This window comes from Emydura macquarii, unplaced genomic scaffold (genome assembly GCF_026122565.2).
Source record: "Emydura macquarii macquarii isolate MOO-44397 ecotype Brisbane River unplaced genomic scaffold, CSIRO-AGI_Emac_v2 contig_1424, whole genome shotgun sequence".
Classification (NCBI taxonomy): Eukaryota; Metazoa; Chordata; order Testudines; family Chelidae; genus Emydura; species Emydura macquarii.
Window position 1 is genome coordinate 1,364,755 of NW_027131561.1, and position 18,544 is coordinate 1,383,298.

The 18,544-nt window shown below is 40.2% G+C and overlaps 1 protein-coding gene across 3 annotated transcripts in view; it reads left to right on the forward strand.

Annotated features, from left to right (window-relative positions):
- The window catches only part of WWC3 (WWC family member 3), a 146,657-nt gene that overhangs the window by 51,524 nt on the left and 76,589 nt on the right, over positions 1–18,544 (forward strand). For 2 of the 3 annotated variants that reach the window (XM_067553011.1, XM_067553012.1), the window contains exons 4-5: positions 8,439–8,515; positions 10,988–11,067. In XM_067553011.1, coding sequence (XP_067409112.1) covers positions 8,439–8,515; positions 10,988–11,067 — 157 coding nt within the window. The remainder of the gene's footprint in view (positions 1–8,438; positions 8,516–10,987; positions 11,068–18,544) is intronic. The other variant, XM_067553014.1, reaches the window with a different exon arrangement.

Genomic DNA, 18,544 nt, shown 5'->3' on the forward strand with positions numbered 1-18,544 from the left:
AAAAGCACACATTCCTGGCGTCCAGCACAGAGACAGTTGTATCCCTGCAACAAATACCTAAAGGAGTGTGAGGGACAAATGGAGGACTGGGTAGAGGTTCATTTTATGTCAAGCATGGAACCCGCATCATATTGCGGAGGGGGGGGGGGAATGGTATTTAGTGTGTGCTGTGGAGGAATGGGGGTTACCCAAAGGATGAAATGAGTGAAAGTCCAAAATGTTTGGATAACAGTGGATGATTAACTGAACCCATTGAAGTTCATCCATCACTAGTTGAGAGTAGGTTTTGATGTGGCTTTAGAAGCCAAGCTGGACATTTTATGAGAGATGACTTTATAATGTGAGCCCCACAGAAAATTTTCTTTCATATGGCCAACCACTGGTTGGTGACTGTGGTGGAATAGACATAAAAAGTTTCTGCAGATGACTGCCTTCACAGTCCAATTTACTGTCCAATCCCAGTACAATTTATTCTCTTTTATTAGTGCCTGCTTTTAAATGTAAAATTTGCTTACATTTGATGTTCAGAGCCAGGGACAGAGATGTTTGATGCATGACTTTGGCATTTTGAAGGGCTCGGAGCCAGGAAGTCCAAACAGTTAAATATACATTATGTAGTACACAAGTAGATAAATTATGGAAGAAAATCCCTTTTAATAATTGTATGTGCCTTTACTAAAAGGCTACTTTGTTTAACCAATTCTTAAAAGTTCTTCTCTTTCATGCATAATATCTATCGTAAAGCTCAGTGTTTTTTTACCTTGGGTATACCTCCACCTCACAGTCTGAATGGATTATTTTCATACTGTTTTCAAAATTAGAACAAAAAATGGATAATTTTAAAATATTTTAAAATGTGGCAGCTGGGGGGACAAAGTTGGCTAGGGCCCCTGCAGTGGAAATATTGAGGGGGTGCTGCTGCCATGAAAACTTGTGCATGCTTGGTAGGGGGAGGGAAGAGTGGCTGCAGTGGTGCTTGGGATTTGTCAGGGGAGCAATGGGACCAGGAGCAGGGGGGAACATCAAGAGCTTCCATCTCAGTCTGAAGCTGTCTGCGCCGTCTCACCCCTCGCTGAGTGTCAGAACCGCCCTTTATTGCCCTTCCTATTTCTCTGCCCCCCATTCGCAGGGAGCTTCCATCTCCCTGCCTCTCCCTCTCCCTCCCCCTCCCCCTCGGTGAGCAAAACATTGCAAACGGTGTTGAGTATTAGCCATAAATGCTTTAGTTATTTCATAAGGGAACCACATGGTTAGGAAAAAGCAAAGATCTTCTGTCCAAATCACTGTGGTTTTTCTTCATGGCTGAAGTTGTTCTGATGATTTTAAGTTGCAATTACAGGATAGAATTTTACATAAGGTGACAGATTTGCTAGAGCAAATGATAAATTATACTCAGGGTATTATACATTCAGTGTGTTGCATCAAAGTATTAATGAAACAGGATGCTACAAAAATCTGTGGTATTTTCGTTCAAAGGCTTTCCATATTAGATTAGGCTTATATTTCTATCCCTTCAATTTTTGCTGAAGTTTACATGTCATAAATTTAGAACTCCCACTGGAGGTGTGCGTGCACTTCCTATGTACAAGATCAGATTTTTTTTTTTAATTGCAGTGTTCATTTGGGGCCATGCACGTGCTCTCTGCCTCCTTGTATACCCATGTGACATAACGGGTGGGGCAGCCATGGCCCTCCCTCAGTTCCCTCTTACCACTCATTACAGCAAGATGGAACCTGGCAAGTGTATGATCCACTGTCTTTAATCTCATTTTAAAAACAACTAGGTGAAGTATTTTTTTTTTACACTTTGTCATTGATTAATTTGGTTGTTTCAAATCAGATATCCCCATGTACAGTGGGGCTAGATGCTTCACACCAAACACTGCGACCTTTGGGTTTCAGCCCTGCCTGATCTGTGATGGATTTATTCCCCAGTTTGAAGATGGAATTGATGGCTTTTTTTTAATCTGGGGCACCCTTCTCTCCCCACCCGAGCACACACTCCCAGCAAGAACCACAATCCAGGATTTGGTAATGAAAGAAAGGAAATGAAGAAAACTCCACCATCATGTGGATGTTAAGTGTGCTGGCACTGGGATCATCTGCACCAATCAGAGCTACCTCTGGGTACCAGAAGCTGGGTACCAAATCAGCATGTATACCAACTGACTTGGCACTGGCCTCTGAACCAGCTTCTCTGGCATTGATGACATTTGTCATTGGAGCCAGGACCCCAACATAGGGATGGGGCTGACAGGAAGGGCCAAACTGAAACCAAACATGGCCCCAAGTATAGGGAGGCATCGCCCCATAGAAAGGAGAGGAGACATCACTCCTCAAAGGGTAATGTGCCTAAGTCTTTTACCAAGGAGAGTTACACTGACTAAGCTGGCACCAGTGAAGGCATCAACCACTGCCCCGATTGTGGGACTGAGATGCATCCTGGTGGAACTGCCGGGATCCCCTCTGGGGTTATTGCTAGTACTGAAGTGGCACTGGGCCCTGGAACCAATCCTCCACCATTCGAGGACTACTTTTTCTCATCACCATTGTTGAATTATGCCTTCTCCCCAGTGTCAAGCAGGGATGCTTCCCTCTTACCATATGCTAGTGGCCGTGCAGATGACCCGTGGGATCCCTGTTGCAGGGCGCAGCCACAAAGACACCAGGAGTGGGACTGGGCCGACCAGTCGCTCCTGGGCTAATACCCATATACCTGGCCATACTGGGGACCATCATTTCTGGTATCCTACAGCAGATCCCCTTCCTATAGGTACAGGAAGATGGAGAGATTGAGCTGTCCAGTGGTATCGTGACTTGGACCACTGACAACAGAGCCACACATGGATCTCCAAGAAGTAAGGACGCTGGAGAAACAATGGCACCTTGGCCTCCACCCAAAGTGTCTTCACTGTTTCCTGACTAGGTGGTCACACCTGCTCTAGTCTTGCTGACCCATGATTTTAAACTACTCCAGAATCTTCCAGTTTACATAGTGAAGACCCTGGATATTGAAATGGATATTGAAATCCAAGAGAAATCACACACTCTAATTTCTTGAGCACATTGGCTCCATCCAGGCTTGTGCTTTCTGTAAATGAACGCATACTGGAATCAGGTAGGAAGCTCTGGCAAAACCCAGCTACCATCCATCCCACATCCAGACTGGTTGAAAAACATTATCAGGGGCCTCCAAAAACCTCTGAGCGCTTTTCCTTCCACGGAAATCCAGGATTAATTTGTAGTTGCAGCAGTGCAGGAAAAAACAAAATTGACAAAAGGCACATCCAAGGACAAAGACTCAGAAAAAGCTTTTTGGGTGCATGTTGGCACCTGCTTGGATGCAAAGCCTACTCATATACCTCGTTGCAACTATGAGGTACTGTTAGCCAGATATAATAACCAGATGTGGGGAAGTGTGACTCTTTCTGACAAACGTGCTACAGGATGTTGGGGAGGAATTATTAAAGGAGATCATCAGAGAAGACCAGATGGTGGCCATGATGACCTCACAAGCTGACATGGGTGCCTCCGACAGTCACAAGGTAGATGAGCATGAGATGGGCCTCTTGGCTGCTGGCCTCAAAATACAGAGAAGTCAGGATACCAAATAGGATCATCTGTTTGAGGTCTGGAGCTCTTCAACAAGAGAATTGACAAATCACACCATTCTTTAAAGGACACTGGGGCCATCTTGAGATCACTGGGGACTAGACTTGCCAACTTTATATTTAAAAAATATGGGACAGACCTCAGATGTCCCTAGTCTTCACAGGAACCTTTGGGGACAAGTCCCTTCTTCTCTTCCATTCTTCCAAGAGGTTATTTCTGCAGCTCTGGTTGCTGCCACTGTGGCTCCTGTTAAGGTTCCGTGCAGGTGCTGGGAACTAAGTGGGAGCCTCTGGCATGATGGAGGGGTGGTCAGGTGGAATTTGCGTGGTGTTGAGACCCCATGTGCCTGGCTGAAATATGTGATGAAAGGTACCCCATACTGACTTAGAACGGGGCAGGCAATTTTGTGTTTTTAATTGGGGATGTCCCTTGAAATATGGGACTGTTGGCAACCCTATGTGGGGATGTACACCCCCAACTCCCTAGAGGAAGCTCTATAAGTACCAGATCATTCATGCTCCCAGGGCAGACAGCAGGAGTACCACTATGAAAATGATCGTGATTCTTGAAGAGGCCTCTCATCTGCCTTCTCTGTTATTCATTCTTCCCTGTCAGCCTGGTAGCAGATTTGACTGCAGACTGAACAAATACATACACTGCCCCAGATTCAGGATGGTAACACATGCATCCATCATTTCATCTCTTCAGACTCAAGACTAGTTAGTGGCTCTCTACTTGGAAAATGTAGATATAGATATCCACTTGGTTCTCAGGAAGTACTTTAGATTCACAGCGGGACTGACTTACTACCAATACAATATTCTGCCATTTGGACTCTTCATGGCACCCAGAGTATTCACAAAAAAGTCTAGTGGTGGTGACTGCCCACCTGGGAAGGTTTTGGCTCTTTGGTTTCTGAGGTACTAGACACTAGTCATATGTTTTAGGCTATCATCTTGCTTTCTCCCCACTTATATTTTAACTTGGTTCTAGTTGGCTCTATTGCAAATACTGTAACAGGGTGAAACTGATGCCATATGAAACATTTAAATCTCAGCTCTTGTGGTGTGCGAGACTGGCTGCTAAAATCTTGTCAGAACTGGAATGGGGGGGGAAGCAAGCTAGTATTATTTTGATATTTTAAAATAGGAAAGTCATCCAAGTTATTAAAATATTTTTCTGTATTTTTTCAAGACTTTCAATAGTGCCATAAGTCTTAATTTTGTTAACCTATTGCCTATCATCTTGCTCAGGGCAACTTTTATTTAAGTGAAGATAACATTGGAGAAATAAGGTCTGATTTTAGTGCTTTATTTGATTGGGCTGTTGTAGTTCTTCTTCTGCCCTGGAAAATAAAATGTGTGTGACAGCACCAGAATAGGGCACAGACAATTACTCAGACTTTTCTGGAGAGTATCCTCAGGAAAGGTACAAATACTAAATAATTTTTAAGTTTCTGGAACTACTGAGACGTGTTGCTGGCATTCCTCAGAATCAGAAACCTAAGAAAATACTGGAAAAATATTTTAATGTACTGTTTCAGTCATGCTTTCAGATGTAGAAACATTTTAGACCAGTAAGCATGCTTTCAGTATTAGTAAACATTTCTAAATATTGGTCCTGGACCAGTTAGAGCAGTTCTGGAACTGTGGAGAGCTGGCTTGTCAAATGATGATCGCATAATCCTTCTTGTTTCCATCTGTCAAATCACATTAAAAGACAGTTAACAATACATTAAGACTTTTCTATGTATGCATTTGCAATAAGTGCATCAAAGCTTATGTGCTCATGATTGCAGGTGGAAATGGAGGTGTTCATGAAACTCTCACTATTAAGTTGTAATCAACACTATAAAAAAGTTTATTAAATTCTGGAATAGAGAATTTCTGTCCATGCATTGATAGCAATTGCACAACTTCTTTTGGCAAGTTACTGCATGGTTTAAATGACATTAGTGTTATAAAGTTCTTTCCACAATTGATCAAGACATACAGCAGAGTGAAACACCGAGCTGGCTTATAAAGCATCAGGCCACAACTTTATTAACAACAGGTGGAGAGGGGCTCTTCCCTCATCCTACTTCCCTTAAATACCAGGCATTCTATTGGGCCCAGTGCTGGACTAAACAGCTTCACACAGTGAAACCAACAAATTAGAGTTAGCAATTTCCAACCTAACCTCTTGGACTTTGGCCCACTTTAGAATCCTTTTACTACCACAGTCTGCAGGAGTTTGAGATCTCCCCTTTTCTCTGTATGCTAACAGGTCCATCAGCCATTTTCTGGTATTCTTATGCATATTTTCATCTGGGAGTTGCCCCTTTCAGCTTTTTATCCACATCCACACTGGCTGCTAATTGCTATAAATTAGACTTTCCTGTATTATTTCTTAACATTAACTATTCCTTTCCTTACTCCTTTAAACCTATAAAAGGACTTGTATGATAGTGCGAGGAAGACAAAACCCAGCCCAAAGGAAAAAATTCCATTTTAGTCCCAATATTGGTAACCTGGTCAGATCCACATCATCAGGGAAAGGGATGAGGGGGCATTACAATTATACATTTATCGTTTAAGGCTACTGAAAATAATTCTTTCTCAGCTCTTTTTTTTTTTTTTTTTTTTTTTTTTTTTTTTGTTAAACAATTATTTGCCATATGGATCATTATGTTCCCCTTCAATATTTCATTAAGCTGTGCATGTTAAATTCTCTTTTTCGTACAGTATGAAAAGACATTGTGTGTCACATCCTTGTGGGGGAATAATACAAAAAAATTGCACCGCAGTAATATTTAACTTTTTAAAAGGGGGAACTACACAAGAATTAGGAGGCTTGTTAGATGGAAATTAAAAAGAACTGTCACAAGGATTAAATGCCTACAAGCAGCATGGGAACTATTAAAAAACACCATAATAGACGCTAAATGCATGCCACAAATCAGAAAAAGACAAGAAGAAGACTAAAAGAATGCCACCATTGCTAACCAGCGGAGTAATAGAAGCTGTTGGAGGCAAAAAAGCATCTTTAAAATTTGGAAATCAGCTCCTAATAAGGAAATAAGAAGGTGCATGATCTCTTGAAGTGTAAAAGTCTAATGAGGCAGGCCACGAAAAAATGTGAATGGCAACTAACTAAAGACGCAAAAACTAACAGTAAGATTTTTTTTTTTTTTTTTTTAAAAAGCACATCAGAAAATGAGAGCCTGCCAAACAGGGATTGGAGACACTAGTTGACCAAGATGTTGAAGGAGCAGTCAACTAAGACAAGGCTATTGAAAAGAAACTAAACTAATTCTTTGCATCTGTCTTCATTGCTGAGGCTGTGGGGCAGATACCCCATCAGAGTTACCCTTTTTGGGCAGCAAATCTGAGGAACTGTCCCAGATTGAGGTGTCAATTTAAACGGAGATTTTGGAAAAAATTGATAAATTAAACAGTAAATCAGTAGGACCAGATGAAATATTCACCCAAGACTTCTGAAGGAATTCAAATATGAAATTGCAGAACTACCAATGGTAGTACATAACCTAGTACTGAAATAAATGTGTATCAAATGACTGGAAGGTAGCTACTGTAGTGCCAATTTTTTAAAAAAGACTCCAAAGGTGATCCTGATAATTACAGTGGAATGGAATGTAGAAGCTTTTAATCAACAGACCGTGCTGCTCTATAGCAATTCAGGATAGATAGTGAAGAACTTAGGATAATTTCCCAGTTAGAATTTAGCCTAGATTGATTTTTGGAATCTTGAATCTTACAGAAAGAAGAAAGAATATGTTGGCGTGTGAAATGATGTTGCATCTTAGAAAACCTCAGTCTAGAGAAAACACAAAAGTGTCTTTAAATTGGAGCGCTCTCCAAAGTAAAGCTGTGATAAGATTATTAAAATGCTTGCTATTAAGGGGCTATAACTCTGAGAGTGAGGAAATTTTTGAACTGTGAACTTGCATGTGGTTGTTGCAATTCAGTGCATGCAAGCAGACAGAATTTCATCAGTCTGAGATGATTGAGTTGGAAACTGATTGATTGGTTGATTTTGATATGGAACAACTTCTACTTTTCTGTTCTTAGAACAGCTTTATTAAATTGAATTTTCTAATTATGTGATTTTACTTCCTTTATCTGTATTTGGTACCAAATTGATCCACATTCTATTAGATGGTTCAGTCCAAATTTTGGCCAGCTAAATAAATTCTTACATTTATTGCACATAAATACCAGACATTTAACTAACAGCCAAAAATGACTTCTATCTGAAGTCATGTTGAGGAGGTTGTAAATAAAATCTGTTACCATAGGGCCATTAAATGTGTTACATTTGTATGAAAGTTCCTAAACGGCAAAAAAAATAAATGGAAAAATCCTTAAATATACTGTCAATTTTTAGACCCTACTGTTTAGAAGAAATCATTTTGGCTACAACATTTCTGTTTTACTCAGAAATAATTACACAGAGCATGTCTTGCCACAAATGATTATTATAGCCTACAATGATCTGTCTGGAAGTTGTAGACAAATAAGCTTGTTCCATCTTTGAAATAGAATGACTCAAGTTTGGGAACCCAGAATGCCATGCAGCCCACACTTTTACAAGTATGTACTTTTTTTTTTTTTTTTTTTTTTTTTTTTGTCCCTTATCCATCAAAACACTTAAGCATATGCTTAAGTGATTTGCTGAGTTGGGGCTTTGGAGTTTTAGAAACATGTTTGAACTGGCTAACGTATTTGTACAGTTTTACATGACATACAGCCTACACACACTATCATTTAATGCACTGAAAACGTGAAAATTTTATCATAAAATGCCATTGTTTTCCATCTGTTTAGCATTCTCTGGGTTTTCAACTAATACCAAGTATGATCCATGCCAGATTAAAGCAGAAATAGCAAGCCGTCGTGACAGAGTGAGTAATCTTTTTTGATGTTATTATGTGATGAAAACAGTGCTGGACACACCCTCCCACCCACCATTAGGCTTAGAAATTGTGTGTGCATGCTTTCTAAAACTGCATGTGTTTAAAGTACCTTTTTACTCCTGAATAATTATTTAATAAAAAAGCAGTGATATTCCATATTTACTATGGCTCAGTGATGCTAAAGGCATTTTTGTCTGTTTAGAAATGTAAAGAATTATTTTCTAAATGACAGCCACACAAACTCAACTTTATTTTAAAAATAATTTTATTTCTGTCTCAAGCATCACCACCAGTAGCAAATATTCTGCAAGCCACATTCTGTCCCCAGCAACACCTGTCCAAACCAATTGTCTTCAAATTCTGCCATCATGTTAGTAGGGCTCTATCGATGTTACTGAGATCAGAATGTGGCTGTGTGTTGAGAACTTGGTGATCAGTTCAGTTGATGCACAAACCAGAATAGATCACTTGCTCAGGGCTGCATTTATAAAGGAATAAAATATAATAAATGACACCCCAGCTCCCCCCCCCCCCCCATCACTTTCCCCACACACTATGGTAAATATATATAACTCTGAATACACATATGGACCACATCTGTTGTATAAGAAGGTACCCTTTTTACTTAATCATTTTTAGGTTAGAACTGTATTTTGAATACTGTGTTGTCTGAAGTAGTTGCAATGGAAGGGGGGAAAGTTATACTTATCTTTCCAAATCTGTTTGGCAGTTTTCTTATGAACAGTAAAAATCTACATATTTAATTGAAGCTAGTTAATTAGTCCACAACTAATAAAGCAGTGTATAACATCATATTTCTAAATCACATATTCCTTTTATTAATGGATTAAAATTGGACTTAGCATGCCAGATGCTCAACTTATGAAATAAATTAAAATACATATCTTTGAAGGGTGGTGTTCCCGTTTGACTTCATGATTTAGTGACCACTTTTCACAGGAGTGGCTCTGAATATAAATTACATTCACCACCCATCAAAGGCATTTATTCTGTCTGTATGCATTTACAACATACTGTATGCGGTGAGCTAATGTTTAGAAAATGCAGCAAACCAAACAAGAAAATATAGTTTAAAGTTTAAATTTGACTCAGTTTGTCTAAATAAGGTTTAAAGAAAATAAGTGATCGTTCTATTTGCATATGGATTTCCCATCTCTGTCCCCCCTCTAGTCCAACAAGGAAGTGACCATGAAATATACCTTTTATTTTTGTGTATAGGGAGATCCTCTGTGTTACGTGCACTCATGTATATTGAATTAATGTAAAGAGTGCAATATATACCATCAAATATATATACATGCAAGATATTAATCATGTAGTTTATTTTAGCTGAGTTTTATAAGGGTTGGGCTAGATAATCCAAGAAGTTACTATATATTGTCTGTAGTAATATGATGATGTAGTGATTTCTGTTTTTGCGTGGCATCAGAGAGATGTCATGTTAATCATTTTGTCACTTATTGATTTAACTGTCTTATCAGTGTTTAGGATACATTGGTGAAGACCAGCTGAATCTCTGGGAGACTCAGTTCATATTTTATGTTTATGAAACTCACATTTTTCTTTTTTTTCCTGTGGCAGTAGATTGACTGCATAATTTATTGAAAGTATATACAAAGGAGTGCCTGTTCGAAAACTTATGTGCTTTTTTTAGCCAAAAGTATAAAACATCCATATAAAAACAGACATAATTCTGTGTATTATAGCTGTTATAATGAGCATCAATTAAAGAGCAACTTTATTAAGGTAGTGAAGCCTGATAGTAGAGGTCACTACAGATACACACCAAATTTTGGAGATTATAATGAACAGCAGCTTATTATTATGTTACGTAAATGTTTGTTACACTTACTGCTGCTGAGGGTTCACTTTGTGCTTGTATTTTATAATACAGATATAAAAATGGGCAGATGAATCGTCACAGTCTCTAGTGACTTTCAACGAACATTCCCATTGAAAAAACCATAATACTGAACCTCTTCCCTATTTGGACTGCCTGAGCAGGCTGTTTGCAATACAGTTAAATAAAGCTCGGTAGGTCTTTGGGGGGCTGTCTACCACAGAGTTAGGTGGGAAATCACTGTTCCGGGGGGATAGAAAATGGGAAATCACACGCAGACTGAGACGTGTTGGCCATTAGCACAAGTGATAGCAATCAGCATAGTAGGTTATGCAAAGGAACAATTACCCTGTACATTTAGCAGTGTTGTTACTTTGTGACCATTGTTGGGCAGGTTTTTATTAATATTTCTATAAAGCATTTGTTGATTGTTTTTCCCCCCTTAGATTAAAAACAGATAATCACTTTTTCAGTTTGAAAATGCTAGTCTTTGAACAATGCACAGTAATTTAAAATTATTGGTATTTGAAAGAACAATTATAGTTCCTCAGTGATGTGTTGCTATAATATATTTTTGCTTAAAAATATTTTGTGTTAAGCTTTCTAGACTGAAACGAGAGTTGGCACAGATGAAGCAAGAACTGCAGTATAAAGAAAAAGGAGTGGAAACACTGCAAGAGTGAGTTGAGAGGTTGTGGGAGGGGTGAATTTTTGTTTCCCTTCTGCCTGTTGGCATGCATTTTTGTTACTTAACTGGAAGTGTTGCAAAGCTTTATCTAATGCATAGCTGCTGCAAGTTTTTATATTTGCATAGGAATTGTTTTTTATTTTATTTTATTTATTTATTTTTAAACCAGGGGTGTCAATCATCCGGGCCATGGGCCGGATATGGCCCGCCAACCTTTTTGGTCCATCCCCTGGAGGCAGCGGGTACGACGCTGCGGGATCTCGTGGCAGCGCATGCTGTCACGAGATCTGTGTACTCTGGTGGCAGCGCGTGGAGCACTGTGTGCACGAGACACAGCTCTCCAAAAGTGCCTCGTATTTCGATTTATGGTATGTATGGCCCATTTGAAGTACATTTAATTCAAATCTGGTCCGCTACAGCAAATGTTTGGCACCCCTGTTTTAAACTGTCCTTATCAACCTAATACTGCTCTCTCTTGTTGGTAATAAGACAAACTGATGTAAGCAAGATTGGCTGGAATTATTTTGGATGATTATTCCATTGATTAATGTGCCAGCAAGTTCATAAAAAATTGGCAAAATATGCAACATTTTTTTGTATTTTTGATGCTAGTAATTTCTTTTAGAGCTTAGTGGAGAGGTGATGTTTACTTACTGTTACAATGCCAGGTTTTCCTTAATTTCTGACCTTCAGGCAGCAATCCAAAAACAGGCAACTGCTTTATCTTTTCCATTTGCTAGACATTGTACTAAGAAGTAACAACAAATACATGTGAAAGGTACAGTTCAGATTTTTTTTTAAAGGAAACAAGCTTTTAAACGAAATGAACAGTACACTTATATCTAGATTATCTAGATTTGTAGTTCATCAGGTTTCTTTTTCGTAGGACACATACTTGAAAGTTTAAGAGAAGAAAACTCTCATCAGGCCAAAATACTTCATTAGCAAATATTATCAAGTCATCCTCAGACACAAATGTCTTTAAATTGACTACATCAAGTAACTACGAGGCCTAAAAACTGTCAGAGATAATATAATATAAGACCAATTATGAGTATATTAACGTAATGGAAACTATACAGTAACGCATAAGGAAACTGTTTAATATAGTGAAAATATCTTGGCTGTTTCAAGACAAGTGGTAATTCAGGATGCTGTTATATTCAGTGACAGGTAGCGTGCGCGCGCGCACACACACACACACACACACACACACACTTATGCCTTACACACAGTGTCTTAATATTGTCTTTATCAGTATTAACTTCTTAAACCAGATAAAACATATTTCTGCCCATGTCTTCTTTCTCATGACAACATGAGGTTAGCTTAAAATGAGGGTGCTGTTTCTGCGAAGGATTAGTCACCTGTCTAGGAAGATCCAAGAACAAAGAAACTGATTTTAAAGCAGTTTCAAACCTTTCTTTTACATGGTTTTGTGAAAAGAAAAGCCTGAGAAGTAGTTGAGAACCCAAATATTAATGTCTAAGATTTTAGTCTAAGTTAAATTGCACACATCTGGGGGCGGTAGGGGGGAGGAAATCAATAATTACTTTAAAGTAGAACAACGAGAGTTCTGTGGCACCTTAAAGACTAAACAATTTATTTGGGCATAAGCTTTCGTGGGCAGAAACCCACTTTAAAGTAGGATTTTGTGAATCTGTTCAACTAATAGTTCTCTATCAGTCACTCTGATCAAACAGTTTAAAAGACATGATTGTTCTGTGCTTCAGTGTTTTTGTCACTGACATTGAAGCCATAATCTCTGTCCTGCTTTTTTTCATTTATGGTGTCTAGGGCAACATCCATTATTGGTTATCAAAGCTAGCCATATGTCTGTTAGTGTATTAACTAAAGTTGTGATGGAGTTTTCTTTAAGAATATCTCTAGAGCACTCTTGCTTTGCTGATGTTCTCCAGGGTGACTTTTGACATATGAATCAGAGGGTTTGTGGTTTTTAAAAAGGTTGCACTGGGAATGCTTGTCTTTGGAATATATTTTGAATCATGCCTGAGCCTGACATTTCGTTGTATCAATCCATCCCGAGAAAGTTCATTATCACAAAATGGACAGTCAAGTAGACCTTCTCCTCAAACCCCCCTTTTTTTTTTTAAATGGAAAACTAAGGTTTTTGCAGGTGCTTTAAGCTCAGTCACCTAGTTAATTCCTCTTCTGCTGTAGAATTTCTTAAAAACTTCAATCTTCACCACTGCTTTCTGCCTTCTCGCTAGGCTGTGTCAAAACTATTTTATTAATAACATTTTCAGGTAATTACCAAGCATAAAATGGCAGGAATCAAGTCTAATTGTTTGGTGTGCGATCATGTGTTTCTTTTCATTTTAAGTCTGACTTTAAGCAACATTAGGAATCCTTGTATTTTGAGCTTTGCATCTGGGTGAATGTCTAGTCTTTTAAAGCCCTCGCATAACTTCCAAAGAGCAAAACACTATGAGTAGTTAGTTAGGGGTCTAAACCTACTGCTGCTGAAATCAGTGTTAACTCCTGTTGACTTCCATGGCCTTGTGCTGAGACCTAAGGGAGTGGACAGATTTTATTATAGGTGGGGCTGGTAGTGCTGCCTGTTGTTAATATTGCTTGACACTTCCCATTATAAGACCCTATTTTCAGTTGATGATAACTTTGCCAAACTTACATTATCTTGTCTCAGGTGGAGTTCTATATTTAGTTAATTAGTTTCAGCCAAAATGGTTAAGATGTTATGGATAATGAGGCTAGGGGAAAATGCATTGTTTTGTCTATATTAAAAAAAATTCTGTTGACCTTTTCTTTGAATAGCTCCAGTGACCCTGTGCTTCGGAGCAGGTACTTGAAATTTGGCTGCATGGAGGCAGGATGAGGCAGCTGGGGTCCTTTGTGTGAGGGGATATGCATTTTGCCATCCTTGTGAAAATCTGACCAAACCTGGATAAGTTATAAGCCTCTAAAAAACACACTTCATGAATGCTCAGTAGAGACTCTGATTTTAGCAGATAATGTCTCCTCTAGTTTCCATGTCTTGGTCCATCACAACTCCTAGTGCTGTCCAAACTGGGTGACTGATCATGTTCCAGACCAGGGCAACAGGGACATAACTGGACTTTCCCCTTTAATGGCTGCTCCAGGCCAGAGTGGGGCCAGATAATGGACCTGAGCACAGCAAGCCTATCACTGGTGCTCTCCGTTGACCCCTTTCTGCCACCCACACAGTGTGGAGGAGTAAGCTATCTGATTTGAATGCAGAGGGGACAAAAGCCAGATCAGTTGACTGGAGGAAACACTGAGAATAGAGCAGGGAGCAGGGGGACTGGCTGGACAAGGGGCTGAGACTAGGAACCAATGTAGAGGGAGTGGGGACAAATCTGACAAGCAACTGAAGTGTGAGAGGAGAACTGGGACCGGTTGGGCAAAGAGATTAGGACTAGGAGCCAGGGAGGGGAGAGACTGGGCCTTGGAGCTGGGAAGGGGTGAGGATGGACACTGACCAGGGAGCCAGTGGTGGCTGAGGGGAGGGATGGATAGGAAGAAGAATCAAGAGTGGGGAACTGAGACTGCCTCTTCAGGAAAAAAGCCTGGAATAGGGTGTGGGGAGAGGATGACTAGGACTTGGACAGTGAGCCCAGAGTGAGAGATTAGAACTGGGGAGCCAGAAAAACTGGGATTGGTATGAGAAGCCTGAGGATTGGAGACAGGGACCAGCTAGGCAAGGAGATGGGTCAAGGAACCAGGGTTGGGAAAGCGACAAGAAAGGGAGAGGTTGGAGGTGACAAAGCAAAAGGGATCGGGCTTAGAGGGAATGGGTTCACTGGCAATTTGGGTGTGCACGTGCGTGTAAGTGTGTGTTTGCATGGAGGAGGACAACCTACTCTTGCTATCAGTTGCTCCGTCGGCTCAAGTGGCAGAGGTCTGTGCGGTGGATCAAAAGATTCCAACCCTGGTGATGAATCCTGCGGACGTCAACATGTTGTCGATTTCTGTCTTTTCAGTATGCTGCTTTGTTTTTCAAATCTCTGAAGATACAGACACACAAACTATTCTAAAAGAACTTTACTAAGGTTGCAAGTGTAAGCACTCAAGAGTTAGGAAAAAGGAGACCATTGCGTGTAGGACCACTGCTTGATTTTTTGGCAGAAGTCGGTATGGTGTATAGTGAATGAGGTAGGAGATTGTGGAAAGACAAAGAAGGATCTCCTGGTTAAGTCAGTTGAATGCTGCCCTGTAGAGTTAGATGTTTTTATCCCTGCCTCTGCCACAGAATTTTTGCAGCATGCTGGGCAAGTCATTTAAACTAAACTCTTCACAGGTGGTCACTAATTGTGTGTGCCTCATTTTCTGGTAGCCTGTCTTGAGGCTCTGGGGTCTGATATACTGAGCTCTCAAAGCTGCAGCTGAAGTCAATGAGAGCTGTGCTTTGATGTCATAAAGTGCTACTGACTCTGGAAAAATTAGGTCCTAAGTGTTTAAAATTGGGCATCCAAATTTAGTGGAAACTTTTAACCTTCATCTTTCTGTGCCTCAGTTCCGCACCTGTAAAATGATGATAGTACCATCCTCTCACCTCTGAAAGGTGTTGTGAAGGTAAATTAATAAATGTTTATTAAGCATACAAATCCTGTAGTGATGAGTGCTGTAGAAAGACTGAGGAAAGTAATAATTTTATTCTAAGAAGGTTCGAACATTATGCAGTAACTAAAGCATTGAACAATCAGGATAAAATAAAATATTGAATAGCTGCTCAGTAAGTGAGCATCGTCCAACCTGCTCAGTAAATGAGGTCCTGTGGAGAAAATAGAGTGTGATCATATAATTAAAGGCTGCATTGTAATGCATAGGCAAACGGTGGCCAAATTAAGGTTGCACAGGTGATCGTGACTCTGGCATTTTCCAGGTTTTGAATGTTCGTTCTTTTAATGTAGTTTTCTTGTATAATGTCGATATAAAACCGCACCAAGTGTGGGTCTCATGAGAAAACACCAGTTATGGCCAGTACTCTGATAACAGAAAAAAAGATACAGAAATGGTCTAAAAATAAAAAAGGCATTGTTTCTGTTAATGGGATGGCTTTTACAGAAAACCTGGCTTCTTTACCACTACCTGCTGTTGATGGAAGACTTGCAGTAAGCTCTCTGTGGTTAACTGAAGGCCTGCTGCCAGGATCAATGATGTAAAAGGCAGAAGATATAGCACAACTTTCCATTCTTTTAGGATGTAATCTATTGTATGATATGGGAAATCAGTTGTAGGGTTGGGCATTGGTTTTTTCAAGGGATGTAGGGTAAAAAGAGTATTACAGACAGTAAATTGTGTTACTGCATGTTCAATTTTACCGTTAGTTGTATTCTCTTGACAACTTAAAAATCATGTTGAAAGCAAAACAGTTTATGGGGGCCAATTTAATTTTGAAAAAATGTTCAGAAGTTTATTATTTTTAATAAAGAATAAATATTTTCTTTCCTTTTTACTTCAAAAAATATCTCACAAGATAAACTGGCAGCAGCAGTTTACTCAAAAGTTGAATTTGACAATACTTTTTGCTACAGCTAGCAATGAATCTCACCATTTACCGCCAGTGGTTCTTAACCTGTGAGGCAGCTCCTTACAGATGAGCACAAGACATACCTGGAAGAGTGTATCCTTCTGGAGATATGTGGTCACTGAGGCCACTCAACCTGCAGTACAGGTAGTAGAACAAAAAATAAACGTGGCAGCCTTGAATTGTAAGGTCTGCCTGTGCTCCTACCCACTATTGATGGGCCAGTTTAACTAGGGAGATTCATGGAAGATTGTTTAACTGGGGAGATTGATGGGAGATTGTAGCAGGTGTGTTGGAGGAGCTGTGGTAGCTGGGAAGCTTCCAGATTTTTGCACACACTGAAGTTTGCGCGTGCTCTCTAGTTTTCAAGCTGAAGCCAGAGACCAGAAGAGTGTTGGTCCTGTTAAGCTTCTAGCTTTGTTTAGAGCAGATGTTCATCCTGTTCAGTGCTCCCATAAGAGCGTACATGCATCAAGGGATCCTACCATTATTCCTCTTGTAAGTGGGAGCAAAGGGCAGAGAAGGAAAGCCATTAGTGCATACCTGCCAATAGTTCTGATTTGGTTGGAACCTTCCCAAGTTTTGAAAACTTCCGGGAAACTGCAACTCCTGGACTATAGCAAGAAGCTATTCAAATGCCCCAGCGCTAAATTTACCTTGCCAGCTTTCCATGGTGAAAAGTTCCAAAGGGGTAGCTGTGTTAGTCTGTGTACAGCAAAAACAACGAGAGTCCTGTAGCACCTTAAAGACTAACAAATTTCTGTGGGCATAAGCTATCGTGGGCTGCAACCCACTTCATCAGATGCATGAAATGGAAATCACAGATAGGATATATATATACATCCAAGGGTAAGAAACATAACAGTGGGCAGGGCAAGTGCTAACAAAGTCAATTCAGTTAGGGTAGATGAGGCCTATTCACAGCCCTTGATTAGAAAGCTAGAAGTTGATTAGAAAGCTAGAAGCCTGGACCACTCCCCACAAGAAATCCACTTCCTGGAAACTACAATACAAATAAGGGATGGTCATGTTAATACCATCCTATACTGAAAACCAACTGACTGCAATACATACCTTCATGCCTGCAGTTTCCACCCTGGACACATTACACGATCCATTGTCTACAGCCAAGCCCTAAGATAAACCGGATTTGCTCCGATCCCTCAGACAGAGACAAACACCTACAGGATCTCCATAAAACATTCTTAAAACTACAATACCTGGGGAGGTGAAGAAACAAATTGACAGAGCCAGACAGGTACCCAGAAGTCACCTACTACAGGACAGACCCAACAAAGAAAACAGAACACCACTGGCCATCACCTACAGCCCCCAACTAAAATCTCTCCAACACATCATTAAGGATCTATAACCTATCCTAGCAGATGATCCCTCACTTGCTCAAGCCGTGGCAGGCAGGTTGTAGGGCGCGCAAGAATATTGTAACGCGGATTCAGCTTAGCATGACAAGGCAAGACCCTAAAATCTATAACAGGCTTCATAATTACTAACAGGCCCTTTATGGGCCAGGCTTGGAAATATCCTTTAAAGGCTAAGAGGAACTACCTTCCTTGGGTCTGGAGGGGCCCCGTCTGGTATTAACAGCAGATGTCTGACCACAAGGTGCGCCTTGAAGGTCAACTTCTGCTAAATGCCTAACCGTAAGGCTTGTTTCAGACTAGCTGTAAGGCAGCTTCTGCTAAATGAGCTAACCCCATTAACCAGTTAAAGGTCAGCTCCTGCTATGGGGTACTAAAGTCAGCTTATTGGGATGGTCCCTAGCCAGCTACCAATAAACTAACAGGAAACAAGTATTAAGGCCCAATCCCTAAGTGGACTGAGATATACCTCATTTATTGCCAGGTGAAGACCATTGCTTGGAGTAGGGGATAAAGGGTATAATAGAGACCCCCGGGCACCGCCCTGCTGAGGCTCTCC